This window comes from Diadema antillarum, unplaced genomic scaffold (genome assembly GCF_040938485.1).
Source record: "Diadema antillarum isolate AM-2024a unplaced genomic scaffold, OU_Dant_1.0 scf00000009, whole genome shotgun sequence".
Lineage (NCBI taxonomy): Eukaryota > Metazoa > Echinodermata > Echinoidea > Diadematoida > Diadematidae > Diadema > Diadema antillarum.
Genome location: NW_027270898.1, coordinates 2,034,795 through 2,057,585, shown reverse-complemented (window position 1 = coordinate 2,057,585; position 22,791 = coordinate 2,034,795). Strand labels below are relative to the sequence as shown.

The window sequence follows — 22,791 nt, the reverse complement described above, 5'->3', positions numbered from 1 at the left end:
GCTCAGAGTGCCCTTGTGCATTTTTATACTTGCCCTGCAGTGACCTCACAATGACATATTGAAATGTTCAAAATAATGGTAAAAGAAGCAAGAGTAGGGGGAAAGAGTGAAATCATATACTAGTACGCTGTATTTTTAAAAATGTCAAAAAAGGGAGTGTCATAAATGTGGGAGAGATAGAGAGGGAGAGAGACAGAGACAGAGACAGACAGGCAGACAAACAGACACACACACACACACAAATAAAATGTGACATGAACAAGAGAGATAGTAAAAGAAATGTATGTCTAGTATGGTATGTTTGTATGTATGTGTACTAGTTAGGTAGATAAATAAAGGGGGGTGGAGAGGGAGGGAGATATGAATAGGTAGATACATCATGGGGAAAGAGATAACTTGATAAGTAGGGTTACAGTTTGTTATTCCGAAGATTCGTTATTCCGAAGGTTCTTTAGTCTGAAGGTTCATTATTCCGAAGATTCGTCATTCCGAAGGTTCGTTAATCCGAAATTGCTAAAGGTTTGTTATTCCGAAGGTTCGTTAATCCAAAAATGAAATAAAGTTCGTTATTCCGAAGGTTCATTAGTCTGAAAATGACACAAACTTGTTATTCCGAAGGTTCGTTATGGACCCTATTTCATTGTCGGATCAGTGAACCTTCGGAATACAAACCCTATTTCATTTTTGGATTAATGAACCTTCGGAACAGCGAACCCTATTTCATTTTCGGATAAATGAGCCTTCGGAATAGCGAACCCTATTTCATTTTCGGATATTAACCTTCGGAATAACAAACCTTCGGAAAAATGCCACAAATGTTCGGATTAACGAACCCTTTTTCATTTTCGGATCAACGAACCTCTAGGTATAGGGAATTTGTGTGTTTCGGATTAACGAACCTTCGGAATAACGAACAGCACCCGATAGGTAGATACTTTGTAGGTTTAATAATAATGATAATCCACGTACAATACTTATATGGCACATTATCAAATTTGAATGTCTCTGCAAAGTGCTAGCAAATAAAGGGAGAGAGCGGGAGGCAGATGGAGAGATAAACAGATACAGGTAGATAGTATTACATTCAGATAGAATGAGAGATAGAGATAAAAAGGTAGATACATTGTAAAGAAATAGATGTATTGTAGAGAAATTAATAGACAAGTAGATAAGTAGGTTGATGCATGTAGAGAGATAGATAGGTAGATGCATAGTAGAGAGATAGGGGAGAGAGATAAGTACATAACTGTATAGGTAGATACGTAGTAGGTAGAGAGAGAGATATGAATAGAAAGGTGAATGTATACATTTTAGAAAAAGAGAGATAGGGGTGGGGATACATAGATTAGTAGACACATTGTGAGAAGAGGAAGAAAATGAGAAAACTGAGGGAGATAGAAGGATGAACACAAGATGACATAGAAATAGGTATGAGGAAAGAAGATTCCAGGAATTTGCCAGGATATGGAATGGATGCAGCGAAAGACTTGACAGGTTGGTAGACAATCCAAGAAGAATCATTTACATTTTCCGCAAAGCCTGTGTACAAATTACCCCAAGCTGGAAAAGCAATTATGTTTCAAACCTTTGGAGAAAAGAATAAAGATTCTGATCATACAGTAAACATGTTTTTCTTTTGTAAGAAAGCAATGGAACTTTATCAGAATATAGTTTACTGTGAAACAGTGCAAAGAAAAAAAAAATAAGATCAGGGTGCTGTTCTTTAACTGTAACCAAATATGATCTGTCTAATATATGACTCACAGCACACAAAAAAAAAGTGGTCACCATACCTTTGTATTCTTTCCTTCTCTCTGCATTATTTATCTAATTTTGAAAAAGCAGGAAGGTGTTTCTCCTTTCCTTTAAATATCTTTATGTCAATGTTCGTGTGTATGTAGTCTGATTAATTGCCAGAGCACACCATACATTTTGAAATTTTTGAGTTTGTGTGTGAGGCAATGTATAAAAGTATTGCCGCAGACTGCTGTGTGTTTTTAGGTCAAATTGCGACTGACATACAACACAATTCAGCTCGATCCGACGTATCTTCTTGTATTGATGTTTCTCTCCATATTCAATCGACACACCGAACCCGCGCTTACGTGCGACTGCATCCGATACGTGCAGAGCTGGCCGCGCATCCCATCGCCCACCGTGCCGCAACCGTAGCCGTATGCATCCTGTATGTATCCTCTGCGTTGTGCTTCTTACTGTGCTGTCTGGACAGATCTGTAATCACTGTCTAACAACGTCAGACACCGGAACTCTTGATCGGTTCCCATTCCTTTTGTTGATATTAACATGGAAGTCCCAAAGACTGACATTGACTCATCAATGGATGTGGAAAGTGACCCTGCGCCTCTGCCTGAAAAGATGGATACCGAAGCCAGTCGACTTGAATCAGAAGGTAAGACCTTTGTGACTTGGAGGAGTTGGAAGGAGCTCGAAGTGTCCAGCGCGGAGCTGACGATTTCGACGCCTGCGGGTGCCCGTGAGAAAGTGGGCGGAAACTCGCTGGCAAAGCGTGGGGCGCGATATCACATACTGCGGTTTGCGATCAAATCACTTTAGATGCAGCTGTAGACCTCGCGCATTGACATCCAAAGCTGTCGACCAGTTCTGTTGGCAGGAAGTTCATAAATTACATATATCCCCATGGCAGTGCTTCAAACCGATGAAGCTAATTACTGTGTTTTCATCTCGTTATACTTCCACATCTGTATCTGGCTATTCAGTCTGTGTGACTAACCCCCCCCCCCCCTCTCTCTCTCTCTCGGCCCTCACTTCAGCAGCACTCAGCTCAGCACCAGCAACTCAAATCTGTTTCTTTGTTATTGCCAGAGAGGATAGGGTTCAAAGCTATTAATTGTTGATGTTGAAAGCTGTGTATAAGAGGCTAATAGAGGTAGGGTAAAAACATGTTCAGCACCTAAGTTTCTTATATTAGTTAAAGTTATATTCTCTTTACTCTGGCGAGCTCCCCTGAGCTGATTTCCCTGCATTATTAAAACACAGTTGCTTGCGTTATCATAGGGTACATGTAGCAGGTCAGTGGCAGTGCCAGTGGAAAAAATTATTATGATTACAAAAAAAAAAAAAAAAAAAGTTGGATAATGCATAATTATTATGAGGAGGCTTGAGTTCTGATAATGCCATCTTCAGGTCAAACAGGCTTGACTATTTTTCAATAGAGTTTTAAGAAAAAAAAAAAGCCATTCCCAATAATTCACTTAATTGAGGTTTTTGATTTTTATCCGGCCTTTGATAGTATTCCAGATGTAGGCTTATTCTCAATCCCTCCCCCCCCCCCCCAAAAAAAAAAAACGACAAAAAACATGATTCCACTAAAGTGCAGATAGCTGACTGGAAATCAGCATTTCTTGGAGGATTAATCCACATTATAGCCACCACACAAATACTGTGATTCCTTTGCAATCTGTAAAACACTAATTCTTGATACCGGTACCAGCTGTCTTGATAATGGATACTGTACATGGTATTTCAAGTCATACATTTCCTCCAATTCAGATCTACCCGTTGGTGAGTACCTTTCAGTGGTCCTTTCATGAAGCCCCTGCGCTTTGATTGGAAAAAAGAAATTGAGACTGGAACAGAATAAGACATTCACGACTGTCTTTAGCTTATAAATACAAAACTCTGCAAGACATACTCATCATTTTAGGGCTCTTTACTGTAAAACCAAAAATTTGTGCGTGCATAAAATTTATGTGAGGAGTCAAGATTGGCAAAAGTATTTACAATGAACAAGAAAGTTTTTCTTTTTCCTACACAATGAATTGAATGCCAGTGGCGTTTTGCAAAAGTTTCATTCATATGCTGTGAAAAGGTAGTTGATTCTAATTCACAAATGTTTCTGGTTTTGCGGTATGGTGTATGGCATATATTTTGCCAGGTTTTTATCTTCGTGAATTCTGTGAGTTTGGTGCTTTATACAGGAATTTAAAAACATATGAAAATATTAACTCTGATATCCCGACATGACTGTGACATGCAGGCATACATTTCTCTGCTCATTACTGCATTCCCTGATTGTGATTGTTGGGAAGTCCCAATTTGTGACAAATTCAGTGGCTTGCTAAATACAGCATATATGGGGTATACAGTATATTTGTGCCTGATTGGTGATGAGCGGTACACTGGTACAGTGTATGCCCCAGGTTTATTCCATCTTCTCTGGTAGAATGGGCCTCTTTCTTACCAACCTTGATACCATTGCTATGGCAACCTCAACCATAATGACTTTGCTATCAAGGTCATTACAGGGTCTATCCTATTAGTGACTTGATGGCAACTTTAATTTGCAATGATGCTCAGCTACCTAATAGAGACTCCCTTCATATTAGCATTTTCCATTTTCAGCTGTCACATATTTTTTTTTGGCTCCTGTACCCTCAGCCAGAAACTTCTGCAATCCTTAATAAAACAGAGAATTACTTTCATAGGATTTCCTTTTCCAGAACTATCTTCACCATCATTGTCAATGCTACTGTAATCATTATCTAGATTTACTTGTATTTTGACAAGATTGAGTTGAAATCATACTGGAGTAGATACTGAAATTTGTACGAAATGACTGCATGGGTAACAAGCCACAAGGCAATCAGGAATTGTGATTTTGCCCATTTTAAGTACTGACTGTTTGATTATGTTTTACTACTGTAAAAGTGGATATTTTCGCGCGATTAATTTTCGCGCTTGGCTGGGTGAGAAGAGTTTCGCGTGTTTTTAATTCCGCGGAATCAAGACATCACGCATAGGAACATATGGCAAGCAAAAATATTCACATGCTTTTATTTTCGCGCTAGTTTTTGATTGCGCGAAATGCACGAAAATTTCAACACCGCGAAAATTTCCACTTTTACAGTAATTGATCATCCGACTCGACTGCTTATTGTGTGATCCAGTCTGAGGTGACTATTTAGGGAATGAAGTGTCAACTTTAAGAGTACTCATGCTACATACATATCTGTGGGTTTTGGATGCTCAATAGTTAACAAGAGTTTAAGATGATCTGTTATCCTGGGACCTTCTTTATTATAGCTTCTTTTTTTTTTTTTTGCATGTGATAAAAAAAGAAAAGAAAGATGTTTGCTGAAAAGCATTTCCTTTGTCACTCACAGTGCATACCAGTACACTTTTGATAGCAATACCCTCGAAACTGTCTAGATGTTTTCTAGGGTTCACAGATTTTGATCCCCCTGGGCGGCATGCCGCTGTGTGCATACCTCCATGTAAAAGTGTAGAGTACCGGTACTTCATTAACTTCTCCTTCATTGTTCTCGTCAATATGCTTGCTGTGTTTATCCCTCTCCCTTCCTTGGTCTTGTCACCTTCCTCTCCCCTCCCCCACCACACCCCTCTTTTCTCTTATGACTCTCCCTGTCTAGCTCTCCACGTTCTCATCACTCGCCCCCTCCCCCTCCCGTGAACTCCCGTGCTTTTTCCTCCCGTCACAATGTCTAATGAAGCCTTGCGGCTAAAGCAGGAAGACGTAGATAAAATTTCCCTCAAATCTAATTACTCCCTACTTGAACTTCTGTGACTGAGAGAAGGAGAGGGAGAGAGGGGGGAGAATCAGACACAGACGGACAGACCAAGAAAGGAAATGAAAAGAATAGAAAAAAAAAGGAAGTAATCCATATTCTCTGCTGACAACTGAAACACGTTTCACAGAAACGATCTCGCAAGTCACCATTCAATTCTGTTTTTGTTTTGTGTCTCTCCCCTCCCTCCCCTCCCCCCCCCCAACTCTTCTCAGGGGGGTATAATGCACCCCTGAATATTTGTCCGCAGGCCATATTGTAAAAACGGGGTCCGTGCCACTCATTCCAAAATGACTCTTCCTGCTCCAGTGACATAATGTACCAGACATCAATCCTGCCTCGAGCCACTTCTTACGACGACGTGACAAAATATCCCGAGGGAGCGTGCCGAATATGAAAGTAATTACGTCCCAGAGCTGTGTGCTCTCTTCATTCTGCATGCCCAACTCTCACAAACAGAAATTCGACAAAAGATATATAGTGTAAAAAGAAAAGGTGTGGTGTTTTCTGAACGTCGGATGAAATTGCCACCTGACTTTGAGTCAATTTGAAGGTTGTTTTCCTGTGAACATGAACATTATATAACACACGCAAAAAAATGTGTGAGTGCACTGACTTTCCTTGAATTATACATCATCTGTGTCAGTTTTTTTTTTCAATGTCCATGATGGACTACACATGCATAAGTTTTCTTTTTACCTTGTTTTATTTGCATTATATTTTTTGAGCACAATCTTCCTTCATGCTGATTACATTTACCATTACCGATTTGTTTATATAACAAAGAAATCATGGGCATGCATAAAGCATTTCTAACACATTTGAATCACTGAACTGAATGTCATTACATCTTCTGATGTGTGTACTGTGTAAGCTGTTATTTTCACGAGGGTTTAATTTTCGCGAATTTTGTGAGTCACAGGTGGATCGTGAATTTGACAAGCGAAAATGTCTCCATGCGCTCTGGTAATAGTACGTTAATGTTAGCATTGGTGTCAATTCGCAAAAAGACAACATCTTGCGAAAATGTCTGTGATCTCCTCTTTTGCAAAAATATACACGAAAATATAAGCGAAAATAACACCGTATACATTACATAAATGTGTGTTGGGGATGAAGACCATAAATGGATTGATATGCTGTAAAATCAGAAATGTTCGCAAACATTTTCATTCTGCAAATTTCACAAGACCCAAGATTCGCGAAGCTAGAATGCATGCAAAAGTTCTTGTCTTCACTATAACGCATCATCTACTTCAGTGGCAATTCATGAAAATGTCATGCCGCGAAAAAGGTCGTCGGCTCCAATTTGCAAAAATTTCATGCCGCGAACATTTCTTGCCTTACAGTTAATACAAAAAAAAAATGAAAAATGAAAATATGAGAGGGGTAGGAGAGAGAGGGGGGGGGGGGTAAGAATTTCCAATATGTTTAAATCTTGGACATCGGTCTTGCCAAAGGCCAATGTATCTTGAATGAAAATTTGATAAAGTCTACTTTCCACCCACTGTGTTTACTCAGACTGAGGGATATAGCAATATACTTTCAATGTAAACAGCATGTTCTAAATGTTGACCTTGTTCACATGAAGTTTGTTTGGATATCATTATCTGAAAGTTTATTCTTTTGCTGATCAGTTTTAGTCTGCACAGGGATAACCCTGCTTCAGTCCTACACCTCTCTTTTTTTCTGCATACCTGTATGGACTAAAACTGATTCACTTTGCCTGCTTTCCCGACAAACCAGTTGGGATGAATTGCAGGCTTGTGAAGATTGCTAGTCGTGCAGCTCATTACACAGCACTTGGTCTTATTTGCTCTTGAAATATATATATATATATATATATATGTAATACATGTTGTAATTATTAGAAGAAAGAGTCTCAAGTATGCCATGGATCCAACGATTAGAAAAAAAAATTTTGGTAATAAAAAATTTTGTTAAAAAAAAAAAATTGTAAAAAAAAAAAATTGTAATCGTTGGATCCATGGCGTACTTGAGACTCTTTCTTCTAATTATTACAACATTCGAAGTCCAACACGTGGAAAGTTCCAAGATATGTACATGTATATTCATTCATCTATTCTGCTTCATTTTTTGTTCAGCTATGGTGATAAACAAATTTTGAGTTCTTCTGTATTATGGCACTCAAATGAAGTCAGACAGCATTTTATATTCTTCTTTTTTTGTATTACTGTATAAATTTTTCTCTCTCATACCCAAGCTGTGAGGCTGTAAATGATTGATGCAAACTTTGGGCTTTACTCTTTGATACTGAACATTGCTGCAACCATCTGATCCGTGATTTAAATTTCAGCTTGAACCTGGGCGCCATTTTATCAAACGATAACATTGATTTTAAATTTCCTTACCACACAGGCTGCCATAGACTTACAGTGTACAGTTGAAATCAACTATAAAATCAATTTTAACTCAGATCTTCATAAAATGAGGCCCAGGACAGTGTGTGATTAGTCAAATACCTACAGTGTGGTTATATGTGCACACTACATGTATGTCAAGGCAAAAGCTAGCAATCAGCACCTTGGTCTTCATTTTTCTGGTTTTACACAAATCCTGCCAGAGTCCTGAGACAGGCGATCATATAGTTAACCCTTCTGTTACCATGTGCTGCTATTGCTGCCCTAGATATTGAACCGTGGTGGTTGAGCGGTTAAACCTGTGGGCTTCCCTGCATGAATGAGGTTCAAGCCACTGCCTGGTAGTGCTATCCTTTCCTGAAGCACTTTATCCTCATTGCCAAGTCTATTGGAGGAGAGTCCCGTATGTAGGAGAGCTAAAATATCTTATGCACGTTAAAGAACGCCCTCATGATTTTGTAAAGAGTATGGAGAAATCCTGGTGAAGTATGGTGGTCAAAACCACAAAAACCAACTGATACCGGGTGGTGAGGCCCATGGGCCACAGTCACTGTTAAAATAGACTTTTTACAACCGTAGCAGATGAGTAGATTTGCCAATGTGTTATTATTCATTACAATGGCAATAATAACTATATACAGGCTAGTAAAAGTAGTAGTAGTAATAATAATGATAATATGATAATGATAACAATGATGATGATGATGATAATAATAATGATGATGATAATAATAGTAATAATGATAATAATATAAAGATGATAATACTAATAATAACAACAATAATAAAAATAATGGTAATAATAATAATAATAATAATGATTATGATAATGATGATAATATTGATAATAACAACAATGATAATAAAAGCTAGAATAGCACTCGGAGAGCACAGACCTCCACCAAGCAGCTCATTTCCATATTATATCAGGCCCTATTATCATAAGATCTGAGTTCTGAGATCGTCTACAGTACACCTGTATTGCCCACTGTAGGCCTACTGTTAACATTATATGCTGCTGTTTGCTGATTTCAGTCACGTACGATCCAGCATCAAATGTCAAGTGTGGGTGATCTGGGCTTTTTCATGAGTACTGGCCTGTTGTCTTGAAATGGTTCTGTGAAGCATACAATGTAATTCATCCTATATCCAGGCTTGCATGAATGGAAACAGATAGTCATAGAATTTTTAGTGATAGACTGTAAACTATGGTATTCAGCCTTACACTGTGATAATGAATGTTTGTGGGTCTTTATGTGTGTGTGTATGTGGGGGGGTTAATGTAATGTGGGACAAGATGTGGGGAACAGGGAAGTTATTTTTCCAATTTTTTCCGATTCCGTGTCCTGGATGTAGACATCAGGGTAATGACATCATTTAAAGGAACTGCGCATGCTCCAGGTTCTTCAGCATGTCCAATGCCAGAATCCAGAACGTGTCTTCCAAGGATTTCACGTCCCCCTAGATTCAGGACGTTTTAAGCATTGTCACCCATTTGGAATAGTATGCATTCCTAGCTGCCTCTGCTAATCATAAACCTTCACAAGGTGTGGACAGCTTAAAAAGTAACCAAGAAAAGCAACTTTTGTGGGAAAGGTACCGTATATTATTTGTGATCTAAATTCAGTATCCTAGATGCAATACCGTAATTCAAGTGTGCAATGGCACAATTGAACAATTAAGGTCTCTTGTCTTGCATAAAATCTCAGGACCTGTGAACTCACTGTCTGGAGGTGAGAAATCAACAGAGTGGACGGAGGTCTAGGTCAGGAGATCGTGTGAGGTACATGAAATTTGTACCCGTGAGAGTATTTGGTAAATCATCTTCTGTACCATAGCTTACCCTTTGGCAGACCATGTCCTTTGTGGCTCTCCATGGACACACTCTAGGAGTGGACAGTCTCGGTTTGTGGAAATGGAACAAATTTGGGAGATGATATTTAAATAGCAGTCGTATCTTTGTTGTAAATGTATCTCTAAAGAGATTATCTACCATGTTGTAGTGCTCAGGGATGGTATAGTATTGATGGAGATGAGGATTGGGCTTTTAACTTTTTGTGAGATACCAAGAAACCTCTTAAGAAATGATACAGAGCATACCATTCTATTAAAGAGGAATTCAAAGTTTATTAGATGAAAATCGGCTTTGGAATGCCTGAGACATCCAAAAACAAGGTAAAACAAAGCGATCCTAATAAAAGGTGAGTCCAACCTTTTATTAGAATTGGTCTGTTTTGGATAGCTCAGGCATTTCAAAATCAATTTTCATCAAATAAACGTTGAATCCCTCCCTCTTGGGATTGCATGCTCTTTCATATTTTAAACAAGAGGTTTCTCATTATCTCAGCAAAAAATGTTAGAAATCTGAAGTTAGGTCTCAACCAAAACTATACGATCCCTTTAAATTGCCATGCATCAGTGCACTCTCTTTGTTACACTGTACCATGGGGACTATACTCCAACCAAGTAGCTACTTGTACATGCAGCACGTTCATGATGAATCCAACAACATTAGCTCCTCGAGTCACCGAAACCACATTTCTGTGGTTTTTGTGCTTCATTTTCGGTTATCATAGACTTTTAAAGTCCATCGTTTAATATAGTGGTTCATAAAATTGAGTACAAAATTACTGTTCATTTGAGACCTTTCGTTTTTCAAAAACAAATACTTTAGAATTCATAATGCATTTTTAATTTGGCAGCACAATTTAGAGAAATTATGGTCCAATTTCTCTCTCTAATTGGCAAATATTTGTCAGTTCTCATCTGATTTCGTGTAGATTTATGAATTCAACCACTTTTACCTAAATTTCTCCAGTGTACAATATGCCATGAAATTCAGAGTTGCCATAATACCCCTGGGACTCGATTAGTTGATGCATGTGACCTTATTCTTACCAAGATCCCATTTCTGAACCTCTATGACTATGTCAATTGCCTTAAGCTTTCCTCACTTATGATAAAGTGCATAAATTGCTGAAGAAACTGCAGCATGGCTTGAACCCCTGAGCTGAAAGAACAGTTTGCCTTCACAAGACCACAGCACCCTTGAATTTGGTCCCTGTGATGTAGAACCTTGTAGTTGTAATGTTCCATGTAAATGCACTCTAATACAGGTACCGTACAAATACATGTCAAGCATGTGGTCTTGCATAAAATCTGAGGCCGTGCAGGTTAATTCCCTGTTGGAGGTGTGAAAAGTCCTACAGTGTATATAATGCAGAGGTCCAGGTCAAATGATTGCTTCAGACATATGTGTTGTGTGCGTGTTTGTATTATGCCTTCCTTTGTAGACCAATATTTGAAAGTACATTCACCTGCCTACTACAGCCTTTACGTAGAATATGATCAACTTGTGTGCCAGCTTTGATTCATGTGCTGAATACTGACACAATGGACAGGCCCTGATAGAACGTTAACATTTTTTATATGCACATGTTTGTGAGAGAGAGGAGATTGGTAAGTACTGTATACACCATGTATTTAGCGAGACTATAAGTTTTCGCGAATTTGGACCTCCCGACGATATCACTAGTGGTTAAATTCGCAATCATGGAGTACAGCACTTAATGGGGAAATGTATGCGTGCAACTCGCAATCATGTTGGGATAAGAATTCATATTTTTGCATGTCGTACAAATAACACCTATAGTGTAGCGTCAGTGTGTGTGTGGGGGGGGGGAGGGTGAGAATCATGACTGTGCTTAGTATGGAAGTAGTCATCAATCACTTGCATTGTCCCTTTGTAAACCAAAACTTGGACTGAGACATGAATCTCTGATATATGATCAGGGATCTCGCCAGCGTATATCACCCTTGTCGGCACCGACAAGCGTGCGGTTTGAAGAAACAATTGCCGACAAGGGTAAAACTTGCCGACAAGGGTAACACCACGCGTGAACTTGCCGACAAGGGTAACTTGCTTGACGAGCTAAGTTCGGCCCAGCTAAGTTCGGACCAATTTCTCGCCTTTTTCAGTCTTTATTATCTGGCTAGAAAAGAAGCTAGATGTTGAAAGCAGCAGCAGTTTACAAGCGCAAAAAGTTGCCCACGCAGTCACCGCACCGATCACAACAACGCGGCGACGTACTAGCTGATACACACCACATCACACACTTGCTAACTCACATGCGCTCTGATTTGGGATCCACACACACAATATGCACAAACACCCAGAGGGAGGACGGAAAGAGAGGGTCGGAGGCCGAAGGAGGCTGAGGAAGGCTGACACGTGCTCGTGCTCGCTTGTTGTCACGCTTGTTGTCGGGTTACGCAAAAACAAACGATATGAAATGCATGCCCCCCTCCGCCAAAAGTGGTATTTTTTTTTTTTTTTGGCTGCTTTGGTTTGTTTGTTAGTTTGTCTGCCTGTCTGTCTCTCTAGTATTCGCAAAATAAGTCAAAATTTGGGAACAGATTAGGATGAAATTTTCAGGAACAGTTGGTTGGTAAAATGGCGCAAGGAACATAATGATTAAATTTTGATAGTGAGCAGGATTTATAATACCACCGGAATTCACCGCCAGGCGGATCCAGGATTTTTAGACTTTGTTTCGTATATTTGAAAGGATTCGTATCAATTCTTTAGGAAGCTGGCCATCGGCAATGACGCAAAATTAGATGCGTTCAAAGCATTGCCGCAGAGAGAATATTAACTCCATCTTTCGTTAAAAAAAAAAAGAAAAAAGAACGTGCGATGGAGTAAGCAAATGCAAATTGTTATTTAGGGTTAGTTTCAGTGGTTTTTTTTTTTTTTTTTAATCTAAAAAGCCATGCGTTCCATTTTAGCCTTTTCAATTTCCATGGATTTGTAAACGTCATTCGTGAATATTCCATTTTCCTTCTCCGGGCCGAAATTTATAGTAATTCTGTCATGATGGATGGTCTTTCAAGTTCAACGTACGTAATGCTCCACGTGCTTCTGGCTTGGTTTGTTGAAAGGTGGGCTAGGGGGCCTTCATGGACAGAAAATAAATGGATGATCATTCATCAATGTTCCAAGTTGGTTTACATGCTATGTACACGCTGTTTACGACCACTGAAGCAAGGTGGCAGTACGCGCGGCATTCCTTTATCTGACACCAGACTTTCGTGGAAATTTCCACAAGCCATGATATCAAGTTTCCCCACTGCTTGTGGTCGTGTTTTTTTATTCTTCATTACAAACATCAATTTGTTCAACTTGAAAAGAGTAGATAATTTGCTTCGAGGACGTGATTCTTTTTTTTTTTTTCATTGCAGCATCGGTAACATTTTGTTTTGTTCATCGTCCGTGCATGGCAGGGGTTCATAAATGGGAGGAGAACGATAGGAATGACTGGGGAGAAAATAAACTGAAAGAAGGAATCATCTTTTGAGCGAGCTGTCTTGTTTTTCTCTATACACCAGCATCAGTTATCACCACCAAGGTTCATTTTTTTTCGTTACTCCGACAGATTAATGATAAAATGATGCTAGATTCTTTATTCTGAAGGTTCGTTAATCCAAAAATGATTAAGAGAAAATATCCGTTCATTTCACAACGAAATCAGTTTTGTTATTTCGAACGTTCTGCCAGTGAAATTTCGGAATAAAATGACGGCAAAAAAACAGCATGTTTTCGTACTCTAAGGGTCTGTTATTCCGACAGAAATAGTAATGATAAAATAATAAATTGTAGATTCTTTATTCTGAAGGTTCGTTAACCGAAAATCAAATAAAGAAAAGTGTCCGTAAATTTCAAAACGAAATCAGTGCGTCATTTCGAACGTTTTACCAGTGACATTTTGGAATAAAACGACTGCCCAAAAACAGTTGCAGTTTTCTTATACTGAGGGTTTGTTACTCCGACAGATTAATGATAAAATAATACTAGATTCCTTATTCTGAAGGTTCGTTAATCCAAAAATGGTTAAGAAAAAATGTCCGTTCATTTCACAACGAAATCAATTTTGTTATTTTGAACGTTTCTGTCAGTGAAATTTCGGAGAAACGACGGCACAAAACAGCGTGTTTTCGTATACTAAGGGTCTGTTATTCCGACAGAAGTAGTAATGATGAAATATTAAATTGTAGATTCTTTATTCTGAAGGTTCGTTAACCGAAAATTTAATAAAGAAAAATGTCCGTAAATTTCAAAACGAAATCAGTGCGTCATTTCGAACGTTTTGCCAGTGAAATTTGGAATAAAACAACTGCCCAAAAAACAGTGGCAGTTTTCTTACTATGAGGGTTCGTTACTCCGACAGATTAATGATAAAATAATGCTAGATTCCTTATTCTGAAGGTTTGTTAATCCAAAAATGATTTTAAAAAAATGTCCGTTCATTTCACAACGAAATCAGTTTTGTTATTTCGAACGTTTCTGTCAGCGAAATTTCAGAATAAAACGACGGCCCCAAAACGGTTACCTCTGAAGGTTCGTTACTGCGAAAGAATAACGATAAAATACTTTAGATTCTTAATTCTGAACGATCGTTAATCGGAAAACAATAAAGAAGAAATGAAAACTTTCTTACCCTGAGGGTTCGTTACTCCGAAAGAATAATGGCAAAATGATACTCTACATTTTTAATTCTGAATGATCGTTAATAGAAAAATGATAACGGAGAAAATATTCGTTTAAACATCCAAACGAAATCAGTTTTGTTATTTCGAATGTTCTGCCAGTATAATTTCGGAATACAACAACGGCCCCCAAACGGTGTTTTCTTATTCTGAAGGTTTGTTATTCCGAAACAATAACGATGATAGATGATAGATTCCTTTCTGAAGGTTCGTTGATCGGGAAATAATAAAGAAAAAATGCTTGTTAATCTCCGAACGAAATCAGTTTTATTTTGAAAATTCATCTGTAGTACCGACCTTTGGTGTTGTTGTTGTTTTCGATTACAAACCTTCGAAGTACTCAGTAATGAATCGTTTCATTTTATGATTAAACAAACCTTCGGAATAATGACCATCATTACATTTTTGTATGATATCTCTTTGATGTCACGACCAAACTACCGCAGTATACCCAGAAAAGAAAGTGCAACGATGTCCCCAAAAGTTCTCGATCGCTTCTCGCGCATCTGCATGCAGTAGGCCTACCACGTGGTCGAGCAGACGGCGAGAAAGCAACACGGCGCGCGTTGTTGCGATGCAGAGACGGCTAATTATTGCAACAGTGAAACAGGAAAGGCCTAAAAGAAATCGGAACCTTCACCATCGGCACCTACTTCTCTTTCATTTATTATTTAGGAACTGCCGCTAACAAAAGGTATGGAGTTTCCGCATTGTTTCTGTGAGAATATGCCCCTCACAACGTTCATTACATCTCCGTGAAAATGTCGCATTTAGTGGCATTTTAGCGGCGATTTATCTGTGTTATATTGAGCATTAGCGAAGGCTTCCGCGCTTCGCGCGGGAGGGGGAACCCCCCTCCCGTACCAACCCCCAGAACAGAGCGCATAAATGCCGACAAGCGTGAAGAAATTCCTGGCGAGAACCCTGTATGATGATATGACAAGGCCATAAATTTTATATCAAGCCACCATTAATACTACGTGCAATCAGCAGAGCTTACTTTTGCTACTTGATCTGAAATGAAATAACGTTAATCAGGGCTTTCAGCTCCATGAATTCACATAATGTGTAGGTCAATCAACTCTGTCATAGGGGCTTGATCTCTGCCATAAACGTCTTATTTCTGCAAGGCAAAATATTTGCAAAGCAAAGGTGACAATTGTGAGAGAAGGAGTCATCATGTGGCCAAGTGTGACATTACATGGGAAATACGTATTTCAGGCAGCAAGTGGGTCCTGACAACAGGATACAGTAAATCTAGAGACTACATAGATAACATCATGTGCTTTTATTGTGTCACATTCCCATGTGGCTGTGTAAGGAGCTTTGTCTCCTTTAATCACCACTCCAATGTGATTCCTCTTCTAGGGGGAGAATGCACTGATGAAATATAATTACCCTTTACAAATCATTTTCTCTCCTATTTTATGAAAAAAATATTCGTTATTTGTGCATAGGAGCTGGAAACATACCTCTTTGTGTAATCTGTAAGCTTTGTAGATCAAGTAAGTGGAAGAAAGAAAGAGCCATCACATATAATGAGTTTTATCTTCAGTCAAATTTGTTGTCTCCTCCTTTAAATATATGATCACTTGTCAAAACTTTTGCCATTGCCTCTATACCTCAAATCTAAAATGTCCTCATCCAGATGTCTCTCTCGAAAACTTTCTTACACTTTTTTCCCTTTTCCTCCTCTTCCTCTTGTTCCTCCTCCTTCCCGCCCCCATCTCAAATCAGTCCGTCTCCAATCTCGTTTGCTTGTGGTCGTGGCATGCACGCGGTTGCATGCTGACATTAGGCGGCTCAGGAACTAAGCCAGTTAGCATTGATCAGTGCCACTGGAGCGTGTTCGATTGAAAGAAATGGCTGCAATTTGCCTGATCGGGCCCTGTTGCCTGCCTGGATCGGATCTTTCCTGTTTGGCTTTATTTCTCATTCGTATACATGAAACTCATCTAATATTCAAGAGTGTCAAGGGGTTGGCAATATCGTAAAGCCATTTTAAAACATGTAAACCTTGAGTGTTCTGGCACAAAGGGAATAAGTTTGAATGTACAGGTGTACTTCACAGTCATGCAATAACTCTCTTGCAAGGCTTTTAAGCAAAATTATCTGAAAATCATAACAGTACTGGTATTCAATACTCTTGATATGACAGCAGAGACAAGGTAGATGGGAAAATTTCATTGTCTTATTGTAAGCAGCATGACTTTTATCATCATGAGGATAGGAATAGATTTTTCTTATCTTTTGCTTTTTGTTTTTTAGTGTTTTGGAAAAGGGCAAAAAACTGCAGCATTGCATAGATAATTCCCCCCCCCCGAATGTTGTGCACTTGTGATTCTGAGGAGAGATCATGCTTTGATTTATGAATTAGGAGGATGGGGAGACCATGTTTATACTTAGACCATGTTTAGCTTTACATGCAGCACACATGCAGCTGAAGAATCTCGACTGGACTTGGCTGTTACCAATCAGCATACGCTTTAGCGCACAAATTCACTGATAGGCAATTCTATTCTGTCAGACCTGTGCTTGTCATGGTTTTTGTAGTGTTCCCTGGTGGGCATTGAATGCAGATTAGGCGTGTCTTCATCAGCCCGAAGTTTCAAAATAGCGCGTTATCTTGCGGTTACCAAACTAGTCCGATGTCAAAATAGCGCGCTATCTGTGTAGTGAAGACGCAGATAGCGCGCTATTTGATCGGGAAAATTTCCCCCCAAATCTTGGTCTAGTTCGTCAACTAGAGCGCTAATTCGTGAAATAGCGCGCTATCTTGGGCGCGTCTCCATCAGCCCGAAATTTTCTCGATCCCTCCACGCTTCTGGTTAGCCAGCTAGCAATGGAAAGCGCATGTGCCAGCAGCTAGTGATTGTGTATAGTACATTACACGCACGGTGTATTCAAGGATCACAATGTGTGTAGTATAGGCCTACTGTTCTTGTCATCTTTAAAACCAGGGAGGTTATTTTTCTCACCTCCCTATTAAAACTCAGTGCCGTGCATGCCAGCTGTTTTTTTTTTTTTTTTTTTTTTTTTTTGTTGTAAACTTCTTCTTCTGGTCCACTCTACCTTAGCTGAAGATTCTTGCAGATTGTGTGCATTTTGGATTTGTTCAAACATTGCAATTCGTTAATTTCATATAAGATGCCTCACTGGACAGAAGAAAGAGTAGCGTTATTAATATCCCTTTGGAGAGAATTTGCTGTACTGCTCACCTCCCTGGTTGTAGAATCGTATATACGGTGATACAGGAGATTTTGAGCGGGGAAATCCACTTTCGAACCGCGAGCCAGGCAGAGTAATATTGCAAAGTGCGCATGCGTCAATTTTCGGACTAATTTCCCGAAGCAGGCTGTTCGAGCTGATGAAGACGCACATTCGCTGTATCGGGCTATTTTCTAAGACCGCAAAATGTCCCGCTAGTTTGAACTTCGGGCTGATGAAGACACGCCTATTGATTCAGCTGGGCCAACCCTCTGGTTAGGGCTGGTTAGGGGGCCACAACCCTCTCCCTTTTGGGTCTGTAAAAGGAAAAAAAATTGGGAAAAAATTATCCCTCCAAAAAGAACAAAAAACAAACAAACAAACAAACAAAACAAAATACCGAAGGTTTCTAAATTTTACCTTACATTCTTCCCATCAAATCTGGGATATGCTGCCAACAACCTACAGCTCCTCCAATGTTCCACAGCCCTTGTAGCTTGGTAGATTATAGCCGTGTAAATAGAGATAGATAATAGATGGAGATATTGATAGATGTATAGGCATTAAAATAGGTTAATCAATTATAATGGATTGATAGATAGTGGATAGATCGAAGGATAGATTGATAAATGGATAGATTGTTATTGATAGATCTATATAGATAAAGAGATGTGTAGCTACAATGGTACATTCTGGACTGTTTGAAGGAGCTGCATTATGCTGCTACATCATTCGTAATCTGGGGCTCCACATGTCAGACTGTACCTTTTTAACCCTGTCATGGCCATGGGTAAAACTCTGGTGTGCAGTACAGCAATGGCATGTCGAGATGGTGACACTGAATGGGTTAAACATGCTTAGTGCTCCAGGCTATACCATGTACAGAGAATTAGTTTAAAAGGCAGACAGAACTCGGTTGATGGCTTTGCTGTTCAGACTGATTGCTTCCATCGAGATTTCGCTGCATCTCATGTATTTAAAATCGCCTTACACCAGTATCTTAATGAGTTGATGCCACTTTTAGCAGGTGCCCAAGACAGCAGGTGTAATGACAAATATACATTGGAGTACTAAGTCTTGAGGGCCTATCTCACTGGAGGAGATGCTACGAGTGCTGTGATTGATCTGTCGTCGTGACTCGTGCGACTCGAAAGCCAAAATAAAATTGCTTGCGCTCTCACCAAGAAGACAACTCCAGGGCGATGTCTGTGGCATCTCCAAACAAGGTGACAACTTATTCACGCGGAAGTTGCCAGGATGTCACAGTGATGTCTCCGGGACGTCTTCTCAGTCATAGAGATGTCTTTGTTACTTCTCCACATTGTTGCCGGTAGGTTGCCATTGGTGTTTGCAAGGTTACGGAGACATCTCTTGAGATGTCGTGAACAAAATTCATTTCCGTGACTTGGATGCAAAGTCTCAAGGGAGATATTTCTGAGACCAGCTGGAGATTGGGAAAAAGTCTCCCCCCAAATTCAAACATGTTCGATTCTCTCACGACTCTTTGGAGACCTGGCTAGTCTCCAGGAGACATCTCTGTGACCAGCGAGACTCGAGTCGCCACCAGGTCACTACCGAGTCTCCAAACCAAGAGATACCCTCTTAACTTTGCAAGAAATCATCATATCACCAAGATAAGGTGCTCATCATAATATCTTTATTTTCTCAGGGCAATGCAAGACTTCCAATACAGTTACATTTTTGTAGGCTTTCAGTTTTCTTTGTTTCAGTCAGATAATGAGTTGATTTTCTTAGTTGGTAAAAAGACTCCACCCCCTGAAAATGTCTCATGTTATATGTGTCCATATCTTTGGAGCACTGTTATATGTATAATGACAAAATCAAACTTTAGTGACTGGTATCTTAGACAGTATTCAAGGGATTTCTTCTCTTGCTTTTACAATCATTGAGGCTGTACAGTGAGTTTTGTGATTAGCTAAACTATTCCAAAGCAACACTGAAAATAGCAATGCTATTCACTGTACCCTTTTTGCCTTTTCATTCCAACTGTACCTGATTTAATATACTCAAATTCAGAAGAAAACAAGGAAAAGTAGAAATTACGCGGTGCGTAATATATGTCCCCGCCGGAAGTAGCATTTTGTAGCAAAATGTGCAATATAGGTAAAAAATCAAGGTCAAAGGTCAAAGAAGGCAAAGGTCAAAATTCTGTGTAAAGTTTTGAAGCCCTCACCTAGTGCCATCACATAAAGCAAACGGAATCGAAATCGGGTTAGAAATGGCGAAGGAGTAGCATTTTGTAGCCAATGTACAATACAGGTCAAAAATCAAGGTCAAAGGTCAAAGAAGGCAAAGGTCAAAATTCTGTGTAGAAGTTTTGAAGCCCTCACCTAGTGCCATCACATAAAGCAAACAGAATTGAAATCGGGTTAGAAATGGCGAAGGAGTAACATTTTGTAGCAAATTGTACAATATATGTCAAAAATCAAGGTCAAAGGTCAAAGAAGTCAAAGGTCAAAATTCTGTGTAAAAGTTTTGAAGCCCTCACCTAGTGCCATCACATAAAGCAAACGGAATCGAAATCGGGTTAGAAATGGCGAAGGAGTAGCATTTTATAGCCAATGTACAATACAGGTCAAAAATCAAGGTCAAAGGTCAAAGAAGGCAAAGGTCAAAATTCTGTGTAAAGTTTTGAAGCCCTCACCTAGTGCCATCACATAAAGCAAACGGAATCGAAATCGGGTTAGAAATGGCGAAGGAGTAGCATTTTGTAGCCAATGTACAATACAGGTCAAAAATCAAGGTCAAAGGTCAAAGAAGTCAAAGGTCAAAATTCTGTGTAGAAGTTTTGAAGCCCTCACCTAGTGCCATCACATAAAGCAAACGGAATCGAAATCGGGTTAGAAATGGCGAAGGAGTAGCATTTTGTAGCAAAATGTACAATATAGGTCAAAAATCAAGGTCAAAGGTCAAAGAAGGCAAAGGTCAAAATTCTGTGTAGAAGTTTTGAAGCCCTCACCTAGTGCCATCACATAAAGCAAACGGAATCGAAATCGGGTTAGAAATGGCGAAGGAGTAGCATTTTGTAGCAAAATGTATAATATAGGTCAAAAATCAAGGTCAAAGGTCAAAGAAGGCAAAGGTCAAAATTCTGTGTAGAAGTTTTGAAGCCCTCACCTAGTGCCATCACATAAAGCAAACGGAATCGAAATCGGGTTAGAAATGGCGAAGGAGTAGCATTTTGTAGCAAAATGTACAATATAGGTCAAAAATCAAGGTCAAAGGTCAAAGAAGTCAAAGGTCAAAATTCTGTGTACAAGTTTTGAAGCCCTCACCTAGTGCCATCATATAAAGCAAACGGAATCGAAATCGGGTTAGAAATGGCGAAGGGGTAGCATTTTGTAGCAAAATGTACAATATAGGTCAAAGGTCAAGGTCAAAGGTCACGACTGAAATTCTGTGTAGAAGTTTCAAAGCTCCCATGTAGTGCTATCATATAAAGCAAACAGAATCAAAATTGGCTCATAAATGACAGAGAAGTAGCAAATTGAAGATTTTGATCACACACGGACGCACACACGGACACACGGACGGACACACGGACGGACGGACGGACGGACACACACACGTACGGAGCCCGTTTCATAGTCCCCTGCTCGAACTCGTTCGGCGGGGACAAAAATATAGCAGTTTGAATAATAAAGTGGAGCTATAATTTTCCAAAATTAGTCACCACTCTTACAAATTCAGCAATAAAGCGGCTTTTGAAAACTTGCAACTGCCACTAACAAATGAATTTAATAAACAAAAAAGAAACAACTTACCGTAAAGTTCCGTGTATAAGACGCACTATTTTTTCGTCGGAAAACGTTGAAAATCGGGGGTGCGTCGTATACACGGGTACAGTCGAATCGAGGAAAAAAATCCGTCATGTACACCCAATTTTATAAGGCCAACTTGGGGCCATGTATGCCCATCGACGTTTGGAAGGTAAGCAATCACTAGAACTTACGGATAAAAGAGCGATCTTTCAATCTGGACACCCACAAAAGCTGCAAATACGAGATACACTTACATCGGCCTTGTGCAGTAACGATGTATCAATCTGGCCATAGACAACAGCTGTAACAGCACTGCTGTATGCTACCGATGTCAGTCTACCAAGCTACCAACAGCCAACCTAGTAGCTGGAATACGCGATGTACAGGTATCATCACTACAGTAAATTACCGATACTGTAAAACTTATCAATGTACTAGTATCAATATGACCATAGACAAAAGCTGTAAAATACGGAGTAGGATCGACACTATGTCACCGTAAATATGAACGATGTGTGAAGCATGCATGCATATCCATGTCGTTCGTTTGCTCTTCATTTCACGAGTGCGAGACCAGCTAGCTAGGATAGCATAGCTACACTGTGCTGTAGCTAGCTAGTAGCAAGCCTTTGGCAAAGGCAGCAGCTGCAGAGAGGCTTTTGCAATGGACTCGCGTGCACACAGCGATCGGATCGAAGCGCGCTAACCCGTTGCGCGCTGTGTGTGCAAGTCCATTGCTCTCTGTGTGCGTGTGCTGAAATTATAGCGAGCTGCCTTTTGCAAAAGGCTAGCACTGTGCATACAAGCATGGTACAATAGACACACATGTTACTGGTAACAGTGCATGAGTGTAATTACCGTACGCACCGTACGTCTTGCCGTATGATCCCTCTGCTACACTTGTTGATGTTTTTCTTATTTTTCGTGATGAACCTTCCAGTCTGACATGCGTCAATATGCGAGACACCCTCTGCTATGTATGACAGCAAAGATCGTACTGTATACTCATGAGTACGATATGCATGACACATGTACCACGATTGAAAGGCGAAACAATAGCAAGTGAGTACCGAGACAAGTCTCGCATTTTGCGTCTTCCATATTTTGTTGATACCCGATGAATACCGTTAAAAGAAAATATAAAAGGAAACGAAAAATAGAGCAAATACATGCTGCATTCTAGGGAAATATTGAGCTGAAATAATATGTATGACACACGCAATATTTGCGTGGACATTTTCGTGTGTTTTTTTTTTTTTTAATTTTAGGTCCGAAATTAGGGGTGCGTCTTATATACGGGTGCGTCTT

General features: G+C 39.6%; 1 protein-coding gene across 1 annotated transcript in view; it reads left to right on the top strand.

The window, feature by feature from the left end:
- The first annotated feature begins 2,255 nt into the window (after positions 1 to 2,255).
- Positions 2,256 to 22,791, top strand: part of LOC139719295 (adipose-secreted signaling protein-like) — a 110,566-nt gene continuing 90,030 nt past the window's right edge. Inside the window, exon 1 of the mRNA XM_071630721.1 lies at positions 2,256 to 2,410. Within this exon, the coding sequence (XP_071486822.1) occupies positions 2,305 to 2,410 (106 nt within the window). The 5' untranslated portion in view covers positions 2,256 to 2,304. The remainder of the gene's footprint in view (positions 2,411 to 22,791) is intronic.